Source organism: Dipodomys ordii, unplaced genomic scaffold (assembly GCF_000151885.1).
Source record: "Dipodomys ordii isolate 6190 unplaced genomic scaffold, Dord_2.0 Scaffold118, whole genome shotgun sequence".
NCBI lineage: Eukaryota > Metazoa > Chordata > Mammalia > Rodentia > Heteromyidae > Dipodomys > Dipodomys ordii.
Genome location: NW_012267334.1, coordinates 1,755,371 through 1,766,005, shown reverse-complemented (window position 1 = coordinate 1,766,005; position 10,635 = coordinate 1,755,371). Strand labels below are relative to the sequence as shown.

The following is a 10,635-nucleotide window of genomic DNA, read 5'->3' as shown; positions in this document are numbered from 1 at the left end:
CGCCGGCAGCCAGGACCCCCAAGCAGAGGCGAAGCCCGTCACCCCGCAGCCCCCCATGAAGCCCCGCCTGGAGCGAGCCCTGTCTCTCGATGACAAGGCCTGGAGGAGGAGGCGTTTCCCGAACAGCCAGGAGGACCTGTCGGCCGCGGAGCGGGACGGCGCCAGCCCGCGCGCGGGCTCCCCGCACCAGGCCCAGGGCCCGGCCGCCGCAGCCGCCCAGGACCACCCTGCACCCTGCCTGGGCCCGTCTTTGCAGGAGGTCCCGAAAGCCCGCAGGGCTGCGGGCAGTGAGGGAGGGAGTCCACCCGGGTGGAGTAACCGTCTCTCTGGAGTGGCCAGCACCTCCCTAGATCCCCTGCACAGGGAGGCCCTGCCAACTGGAAGCTCCCCGCTGCCCCCCGGCCTGCGGCCCCCACGCTCAGCGCCCGCGTCTGACCACCGCGCGGCCTCCGACCCTGCGAGTGCAGCAAATGACATTGACTCGGAGCACGCTGACCGCAAGCCGCGGGCCCAAAGCAAGCTGGTCCGGGCCCACAGCAGCCTGGGCACTTGCCGACCCCGGAGCCCCCTGGCCTCTGACGACCACCCGCTCCACGCCGCCCGATCCTCCTTCAGCCTCCTGGCACCCATCCGAACCAAGGACATTCGGAGCAGGTAGGGCCTGGAGGGGGGAGGGGAGCAGCACCTAGCCTTACCCCGTGACCCCTGTTCTAGGGTCACCCCATAGAGACTATCTAAGATGCACCGGCAGAGATTTAGGCAGGTCTCCCAGACACAATGTCCTTCCAGAACTTTTCCTTTGTGACTCAGCGCCATCCAGGGCACAGTGTACCTGTACAAGTGGATCACCGCGCTCACTCCTTGTGTAAGCAGATGAGACTGTACTCCAGCCCTCTTCTTGCTCCTGGAGTTTGTCTTTTTGTACTTTGTATGAGATAGCATTTGTTGTCAGTGGGACTGTTTTGTTTTGGAGTTTGAACTCAGGGCCTCTTGCTACTTCAGCATGCCTGCTTGCTAAGTTCTACTACTTCAGTGGCTGGTTATTTTGGAGATGGAGTCTAGCAGACTTCGCTGCCCCAGGCTTGGGTTTGAACTATGATCCTTAAGATCTCAACGTCTGGAGTAGCTGGGATCACAGATGTGAGCCTCCAGCACCCTGTAATGGGTGTTTTTGTCAGAGCCATGTTACCTTGAACCTGATTTTCCCCACCCCACCCCCATTTCTTGTTTTCCTTGTTCCAAGGATTGAACTCACGACCTCAGCTGCTTGCTTGCTTGCTTACTCACAGCTGGTTCTCACTTGAGCCATACCTCCATTCTCATACTGTTATTTGCTAACTGTATTCTAGGAGCCCAGGGGTGCCACTGGAAGGGCTGAGCATGCTTCTCCCATGGCCTCTGGGCACAAGCTGGCATATTATCAGGATGTTTAGCCAGGTGTAAACCTGCTCACTCATAAGGAGAGCTGCACAGGCTGGATGCCCCTGTCCTCCGCCCCCCCAGGAGATTCGGGGAGCCTCTACAGTATCCTGAGCTGCAGATGCTCCACATCCCAGATGCAGCTTGCTGAGCACTCCTCTCAGCTTCTCGTCTGGTCTCACAACCTGTGGATCGGGTCCCACACTGAGGATGTGCAGGTCCTTGTTTCCCAGCATGTCTGTAATGCTAGTAATCTATAGAAACTCACCTGATGGGAGCCTTTCTCTGCCCATGACAGCCAAGCACGGTCCTGGTGCCCGTTTCCTGAAGCCAGAGTCTGCGTTCACCTGGAGTCCCCGAGCTCATGTCTCCCCTCCCCTTCCCCCTCGAAGTCCAGTCTCATCCTGCTGGGGCTGCCCTGAGCAGCACCGGCGAGGGGCTGCCCTCAAGTGCCCACACACCAGATTTCGAGCGATCCCAGCTCTGGAGGCAGAGGTCCAGCGGCTCTGCCCCGCTGCCCAGAGCAGATGTCCTGGCAGGAGGCTGCATTACCGTGGTCATTGCACCCGGGCTCCCACCCAGAGATGCCAAAGTAATTTCCTCTGGGGAGACTGTGTCCAAAAAAGCTACATTCTGAGGTTCTGGAGCCTCCTTTCCACTTCCTGTGGCCACGGAAGATGGGCCTGTGGTTGGCTCTGCAGGTGAGCCCTCCTCACCACACCGGAAGTGAGCCCCTGGGCCCATTTAGATGTTAACAGACCAGAACCATCACCTCTGTTACACTGGTCACCATGGGGGGCCTTTTAAAGAGACTATCTGCACCGAGAAGCACTGCCACAGTTCTTGTGTGCAATTGGATTAGCTTGACCACTTAGAAAATGAGGATTGAGCCTCAGCTTCCTGCCTTGGGCATGGTGGGTGAGGCAATGCCCAGCACCTTCCTCCTCCCTGTGCTCTCCACCTGCCCAGGCTCTGGGCTTTGTAGAGCTTCCACGGCCAGGGCCTGGTGCCTCCCTGCTCTGGGAGAGCAGCCACGGCCAGCTACAGCCAAGGACGGTGGAGCCTGCTGGGCCTTAAGGCCATAAACCTGACAAGTGCTTACAACCAGAGTTCAAACCTCAGTACTAGAACGAACACACACACACACACAGATCGGTCTTGGCTGTCACCTCCCACCTGCCACCCTCCTCCTATAGTGTGTGCCATCACACCTAGCTTGGTTTTTTGGGATGGAATCTCACTAACTTCGTCCTTCGATCATCCTTCCTTCATCATCTCCACCTCTCTGGTAGCTGGATTGCAGCTGTGAGCCACTGTGCCTTACCTGTTTTCCTTTTTCTCCGTGTCATCTGTCAGCCTGATCAGTCTGTGCCTGTGGCTGTTGGAGGCTGCTGGGGTGTTGCACACAGAAGACGGGGTGTCCTCACCCTGGAGGGTGTGAAAGGCGCTGCCTAGGCTTGTCATAGGGGCGTCTGGACGGATTTCACCCTCTAGCCATCTCCTCTCGCTGTAGAGACCACTCCTGGCTCAGCAGTGCCCTCCTTTAGCCCAGGGCTGGCGCCAGGGAGGGAAGGCTTCTAGAAAGAAGTGACTGTACAGGCAACGTGGTGGAGCACACGAGAACAGCTGGCAGGATGAGGAAGCCGGACGCAGCCTCCCTCTGCCCTGGGCAGAGCCTCCCCCTGCTGGAAAGGCGGGTGGGAGGGACGCAGACCTGTAGAGTGGAGTGGGTGGCCACTGCCGCCGCCCCTGGTGGGGTCTGGAGAATGTACCTGGAGAGGGAAGCGGGGGGGTGGGGGAGAGCAGGGCCCCGCAAGCCCAGCCGCAGGCAACCATCAAAGCCATTTCTATTTAGAAATGGCTGGGAAAAAATCAGGTTGCATTCAGAGTTCAGTGCCTGTAAATAGCATTTTCTGGGCACGCAGCCATGCGTGTTGTTCCTATGGGGTCTGTTGTGGCTCTTGCACCATAGTTTCAGAGCCACACAACGCAACAGAAACCGGATGGCCTTCAGAGCTGCGCCCATGCCGCGTGTCTGTGTGGCTGGCCGGCCAGCCTTGTGGCGTATGGGGCACCTGTGTGTCCTGCGAGGCCAGCGCTGGCATCTCCAGGGCCAGACGCCCTCCTGTCCCCAGCCAGCCATGCTGGAGATGTCACAGCTGAGCGTGGGCTTGGTGTCCTGGCCAGGAGAAATCCCAGTCCAGGGCAGATGGCTCACTGGCATTCTGTGGGCATTCAGGTTGTTTCTTAGGGCTTCATAGCCCCAGGGACCACGAGTCCAGAGTCCCCATGTACCCCATCCTGAATGCAGGAGACTCTTGAGCTAGCTGAACGCTGTCATGCTAGAGCCCTTTGTCTGCTTCTGCTTTGCAGGAGCTATCTGGAGGGGAGTCTTCTGGCCAGCGGGGCCCTGCTGGGGGCAGATGAGCTGGCTAGGTACTTCCCAGACCGGAATGTGGCCCTATTTGTAGCCACCTGGAACATGCAGGGCCAGAAGGTGAGAGAGCTGGAGTGGGGCGGGCTTGGGTTCAGGGGCAGCTGCGCCTCAGGGGCGGGAACTCCTGGCCCTGGTCCAGCCCCTGCCAGCCACACTGCATGCGTGTGAGGAGGGCAGCTGGGCACCCCCTCTGGCCCCCCAGCCATACCTCCCTCCATGAGTCTCCATGAGAGACCAGTGTTGGGCATGCCCAGTGGTGTCTGCGCAGAGAGGCGGTCAGCCCAGGCTGGGGGCTACACGGCAGGGAGGAGCCACGCACGGGTGAGGAGCTGCTGGGAGACAGACTCATGCTTTGGGGAGGAAAAGAGGGAGCTGAGGGAGGCTGCATGCTGCCGGGCGCCGGCTCCTTCAGAAGAGATGCCTCATAATCGCCTCCTGGCCAGAGCAGGGACTCGCATGCTGGCCTGGGAGGCGTCTGGTGACCTCATGTGTCTCTTCTGCAGGAGCTCCCAGTGAGCCTGGACGAATTCCTGCTGCCCAGCGAGGCCGACTACACCCAGGACCTGTACGTCATCGGGGTCCAGGAAGGCTGTTCCGACAGGTAGGGTGCAGGGCACCTTGTGATTACCCCTGGGCAGCAAACCCTGGTGAGCACCACGAGGCTGGCCGGTGTCCCGAGAGCACAAGGACAAGCCGAGAGGCTGAGACCCCAGTGGGCTGTACAGGCAGCCTCCATGTCTGGTGAAATGCAAACCAGCCTCTTCATGAACAGTGGTTTGGGCCATCTAAAGCCCATGATGTTAGGGGACCAAAGGGCTCAGAGTAGAGCACCAACCTAGCAAGCCTAAGACCCCAGAAAATCAAATTCAAGTACTGCCAAAAAAGGTGAATAAATGTCTCCTCGTGCAGCCTGATGAAGCAAAATCAGGGAGCCTCCTCTGGTTGCTCCCTGGGGCCGGCCGAGGAGGAGGGGAGTGGGGCTGGGGCCGGCCGAGGAGGAGGGGAGGTGGGGCTGAAAGCCCTCGTGCCCCCAGCTGTCCTTTTTCCTCCTCCAGGCGGGAGTGGGAGACACGCCTGCAGGAGACGCTGGGCCCCCGGTACGTGTTGCTGTCCTCCGCCGCGCACGGGGTGCTGTACATGTCCCTGTTCATCCGCAGGGACCTCATCTGGTTCTGCTCGGGTAGGTGCCAGCAGCACCCATCCAACCACGTGGCGGGGGGGGAGGGGGAGAGAACACGCAGCATGCCCAGCCGGGCACGGCCCCACTGCCCACTGAGTCCCCTTGCCCCGTCACACAGAGGTGGAGTGCTCCACTGTGACCACTCGGATCGTGTCTCAGATCAAGACCAAGGGGGCCCTGGGCCTCAGCTTCACCTTCTTCGGCACCTCCTTCCTCTTCATCACCTCTCACTTCACCTGTAAGTCACTTCCCTGTGAGGGGCAGCTTCCTCTCCACCCTAGATGCATCGGAGGCCAAGGTGCCAGGCCCCGCCCCACCCCCATCCTGTCCCCACAGCCGGAGACGGAAAGGTGGCCGAGAGGCTAATGGACTACGCCAGGACCATCCAGGCCTTGGCCCTGCCCAGGACTGTACCAGACACCAACCCCTACCGCTCCAGCGCAGGTGAGGACTGTGACCTCTGCCCCACACTCTCTGGGGGCTCTGGAGAGGCAAGCTCTGCCGAGCGCAGAAAGTTTCCCACTGAGGGCTGGGAAGGTGGCTCAGTGGTAGAGCACTTGCCTTGCATGCTCAAGGCCCTGGGTTCGATTCCTCAGCACCACATAAGCAAAAAGAAAAAAGCCGGAAGTGGCGCTGTGGCTCAAGTGGTAGAGCGCTAGCCTTGAGCTGAAGAGCTGAGGGACAGCGCCCGGGCCCAGAGTTCAGGTCCCACGACCCGACCCAAAAAAGAAAGTTTCCCACTGAGACCGCCGTGCACTGGCTGGGCCCAGTTGTTCCTTGCTGACCCCTGGCTGTGCTTAGCCGGGCTGGGCAAAGGAACTGGAAAGACGTGGTCCATCCCATGCCCATCAGGACAGCTGTTGGAGGTTTGGGGGACTGCTTGGGTACCTGTGGATCACCTGCCGTGGGCTCAACTCAACCACAAAGCCTGAGCAGCGCCCCTCTGATGCTCCTGCCCATCCCTGGAGCTGCTGCCAGGCTGTGGTTCTGGGGAGTAGAGCACAGATGAGTCCCCTTTCGTGGCCTCGGACTCGCGAAGGCCAGCGCTGTTCTCTTTCCCTGTGTGCCCAGCGGATGTCACCACCCGGTTCGATGAGGTGTTCTGGTTTGGAGACTTCAACTTCCGCCTGAGCGGAGGGCGCCGGGCAGTGGAGGCCATCCTGAAGCAGGACCTGGAGGTGGACGTGCCAGCCCTGCTGCGGCATGACCAGCTCACCCGGGAGATGAAGAAAGGTGGGTGGTGCGAGGCCAGGCAGTGCGGGCTGGGCAGCCTGGGGCCAGGCAGCGCGGCTCCCCGAGCTTCTCTAACCCCCTGCGTGCTCCTTGCAGGGTCCATCTTCAAGGGCTTCCAGGAGCCCGATATCCACTTCCTCCCGTCATACAAGTTTGACATTGGGAAGGATACTTACGACAGCACCTCCAAACAGAGAACCCCCTCCTACACGGTATGGTCCCAGCACTGGTGACCGCCACCAGCCTGGGTGGCACTGACACATGACATCCAGCCAGGCAGCTGCCTTGAGGTCAGCGACTACCTGGCCAAGTGTGCGTGGGACAAGGCCCCCTCCAGGCCGCACGGCTGGCCAAGTGTGCGTGGGACAAGGCCTCTCTGGGCCACATGGCTGGGTGCAGCTCATGTCCTGCTGCTACATGGGCCCTGGCCCTGGGCCCTCATTCCATACACTCCACCCCTGGAAGGAGTGAGTGGGAAGCCCTTGCACCCAGCTGGTCTTGCTCTTACCAGCCCAGGTCTCATGCTGGGCATGGCATGGTTTAGAGACAGTGGGGCAGCCACAGAGGCAACACAGCTCCCACTGCTGCCAGAGAGCTGGGTGATCTGGGGTTGGCGGGGCCCCGGGGGCTCACCGTGCAGAGGGGGCGGCCAGCACTAGCTCTGCTCCTGCTTCACTGTCTCTTAAAGGACCGAGTCTTGTATAGAAGCCGCCACAAGGGGGACATTTGTCCCTTAAAGTACTCTTCCTGCCTTGGCATCAAGACATCTGACCACCGCCCTGTGTACGGCCTGTTCCGGGTCAAAGTGAGGCCAGGACGGGACAAGTAAGTCCCTCTGGGTGTCTTCCTGCACAGCAGTGGGCTGGAGCTTGGGCTCCAAGTGGCTCCTGTCTTGAGTGGGGTGACCCTTCCTGAGTTGGGGCACCAGCAGCCCTGTGGTCACTGTCCCATGAGCCCGCCGCTTGCAGAAGCTTGCCCTGTGACCCCGGCTGGGCCCTTTGGGAACAGGCACAGGGCTTTAGATGAGAAAGCCCTAGTTCCTGCTGGCGCTCTCCTGACGCTTCCTCCTCCACAGCATCCCACTAGCTGCCGGCAAGTTTGACCGAGAACTGTACTTGATAGGAATTAAAAGACGGATTTCAAAAGAGATGCAGAAACAGCAAGTGCTGAAGAACCAGAGCTCCAGCACTGTCTGTACTGTTTCCTGAAGTGGCTCAGTGGAGACGGTCATGGCAGCCCAGGCGAATGTCGGAGCACACAGGCCGCTGCAAAGGCAGAAGTTTGCTCTTGGGCAGCTCCTGCCCCTTTGGGAGTCCTGTCCTGCTTCCTCACAAGCAGCAGCGGTGATGGGCAGCTGGGGGCGGGGGCTGTGGCCACACCCACAGCTGTCGTGGGGCAGAAGCTGCCTGCCTCTAGCTGGGTGAGCGGTTCTCATTTGGCACGTCCCCGTTGGGCACATGGCAGCCCTTTGCCTCCAGGGGGAGCCCTTCAACCCCCACATCTGTGGACGAGTGAGGTGCCTCCCCTCATGTCCACTTGTGCCAGAAGCCTCTCCTCCGTTCACTCAACCCCCAAGCCGGAGCCTGAGTTTTTAGGTGTCCAGGGAGAACCCTCACACGGGCACACAGGCACCCGGGTCAGGGCTGGGCATCTCCTGGACACTCAGACGTAGCTGCCATGAACCCTGCCACCAGAGACCAAAGCTAGACACTTGGAGGATGTGGCCTGGCATCCCTCTGCTAGGCTACGTCTCAGGGCTCCGCCCCCCCCCCCCCCCCCCCCCCCCCCCACAGGCCAAGCCCGGCCTTGTAAAACTAGGGTTCTAGGATTGCGACCATCTGCTTTAGTGACAGCAGCCACAGAACGGGACCACACCCTAAGTCAGACAGCTCCATCCTGCTTCCCATCCCTAGAGCTTAAAACCCTCTGCTGCTCCCTTGAGTGTATTAAAACCTAGGGGATAGCCACACCAGTCTTCTAAAATTATTTATTTTTCCATATTTATATTTTTAAATAAATGTGTATATTGAATTGTGAACTTTCTAGCCCAAGGCTGAGTCTTCGAAGGAAGTATCTATCTGTATGCAGGCCCTTTTCATTCTCAAGGCTACAAAGCGCCAGTCTGCTGCTCAAGACACACGCAGGGTTAGCCAGGAGGGGCCGCTGCTCCAGACTGGCTGACCCGAATTGCGATGACTTGCAGTCCAAACAGACCCCACGTGAGACTTGCTAGCCTCTGCTTCCACAAACACGTGAACTTGAAGGCAATGGCAGCTGTGGCCAGGGCAGGTCAGCCCTCACACTACTCAGATGGCCAGACTGTGTAGTTTTGCTTGATTCCAAATAAACCGGCAGTCTGTCTGCAAAGTTTTTGTGGTGATGAGGCTTGAAATGAGAACGATTTGAAGGATTTTTCTGTCAGTCATAGGGCTTAAATTCTGGACCTCACGTGCTGTTCCTGGGCTTTTTTGTTTAAGGCTGGTGCTCCTACTATTGGTTTTTTGGGTGGGTGGCTAGCGATGACAATCACAAATTTTTTTTGGGGGGGGTCCAGTCGTGGGGCCTGAACTCTGGGCCTGGGCGCTGTCCCTCAGCTCTTCAGCTCAAGGCTAGCGCTCTACCACTTGAGCCACAGTGCACTTCCGGCTTTTTTCTTTTTGCTTATGTGGTGCTGAGGAATTGAACCCAGGGCCTCATGCATGCAAGGCAAGCGCTCTACCACTGAGCCAACTTCCCAGCCCCAACAATCACAAATTTTTACTGCTTAGGCTGTCTTCAAACCTCAAGCCTCACATCTCAGCCTCCTGAGTAGCTGGGATTACAGGTGTGAGCCACTGACACCCTTTACAGGCTGAGCCAAACCCTTCGGACACTGGAGCACCTTAGTTTCGGCTGAATCTTGGGAAGTCATTACTCACATCTGAGGAGGCCATGAATCAAAAGTGTGGTGACTGAACTTGACACTAACATTACTCACAGCATTTCAATTGGAAAGTTAAAAATTCAGGTTAATAAAAATCTAACCAGAGTGGCGCTGTGGCTCAAGCGGTAGAGCACTTGCCTTGAGCTGAAGAGCTCAGGGACAGAGTCCAAGCCCAGAGTTCAAGCCCCACAACCAAAAAAAAAAAAAAAAAAATCTAACCAGGTGTTCAAGGTGTCTTTAAAACTGAGCTCATGGTTAACTAGGTAGCATGTTCCAGAGCGAATAACCCCAGCACTCAGGATGCTGAGTGACACCACCTGGGCTATACCCAGTGCTCCAGGCTCACAAAACACAACAAAGCCTCGAAACTGGTGGACTGCACCTGTAATCCTGACTACTCAGGAGGCTGAGAACTGAGAATCACAGCTCAAAGCCAGCCCGGGCAGCAAAAGATCTGCTGGTATGGTACAGTGGTAGAGTGCCAGTCTAGCAAAAGAATATACCATTGAGCCTGGCTCGTGCTTCACACACAAGGGCTTGCCTTCCACCCCGTGGGCTTCTACTGGTTGTGGCGCACAGTGCTGTTAGACCTCCGAATCCACGGGGCAGGCAGAAGTTTTGCACATTAGTGGTTAAGGAAGGGGAGCTGGAAGCCCAGAGGGCGACAGGAAGGAGGGAGCAGCCTTGACACAGAGAGCAGGGCACAGCGGGTGCCCCAGGCAAAGAAAAGTGTAACAAGTCACTGCAGAGCAGCCCCTGGCTGGCACAGCGTCAGCTTTCAGAACACCAGGAGAGCTTCTAGAATGTGTTGAGATGGCTGGCAGGTGAAGAGGAACCCCGAGCAGCTGGCTTCAGCTGTGACTACAACTTCTTGGGGGCACCTGTCTTGCAAGGCTCTCTCCAGCGGTAGCCTCATCCCCACGTGGTAACTACTAAGTCCCAACACCTGGCTCATGCTACAGGTCTCAGGCAGACTATTCCCGTGCTCCAGCTGCAGGGGCTGGAGTGATTTCCAGCCAGTAGTCTGCCGAGACACTTCCCTTGTGGACAGTAAGACAGGTGGCAGGCTAAAACAAACTAGGAGGTACTAGGGCTGGGCCCCCATTTTTTGGGGGGGATTAGTTTTTGGGGGTCTCGGGTACAGGCCTGGGCGCTGTTCCTTAGATTTTTTTTGCTTAGGAGTAGCAACTCTACCACCAGATCCACAGCTCTACCTCTGGTTTTTGGATTGTTAGTTGCAGATCAGAGTCTTAGACTTTCCTGTCTGGGTTGGCTTTGAATCACTGAATCACGATCCTCAGATCTCATACTGGTGCCTGGAAAGTCTGGGTTTCTCAGTACTCACTACAGACAGCAGGGTGATTGCTGCCCTTAACAAACCATGCAGCACAGCTTCCCACACCATGGACTGCCATGTGCCACCAATTGGTAGGAACTGCCCCT

The 10,635-nt window shown here is 58.1% G+C and overlaps 1 protein-coding gene across 1 annotated transcript in view; it reads left to right on the top strand.

The window, feature by feature from the left end:
• Positions 1-8,801, top strand: part of Inpp5e (inositol polyphosphate-5-phosphatase, 72 kDa) — an 11,255-nt gene extending 2,454 nt beyond the window's left edge. The window contains exons 2-11 of the mRNA XM_013029370.1: positions 10-654; positions 3,793-3,916; positions 4,360-4,457; positions 4,912-5,036; positions 5,155-5,274; positions 5,373-5,480; positions 6,108-6,269; positions 6,366-6,481; positions 6,958-7,094; positions 7,345-8,801. Coding sequence (XP_012884824.1) covers positions 10-654; positions 3,793-3,916; positions 4,360-4,457; positions 4,912-5,036; positions 5,155-5,274; positions 5,373-5,480; positions 6,108-6,269; positions 6,366-6,481; positions 6,958-7,094; positions 7,345-7,477 — 1,768 coding nt within the window. The 3' untranslated portion in view covers positions 7,478-8,801. The remainder of the gene's footprint in view (positions 1-9; positions 655-3,792; positions 3,917-4,359; positions 4,458-4,911; positions 5,037-5,154; positions 5,275-5,372; positions 5,481-6,107; positions 6,270-6,365; positions 6,482-6,957; positions 7,095-7,344) is intronic.
• Positions 8,802-10,635: the final 1,834 nt, after the last annotated feature.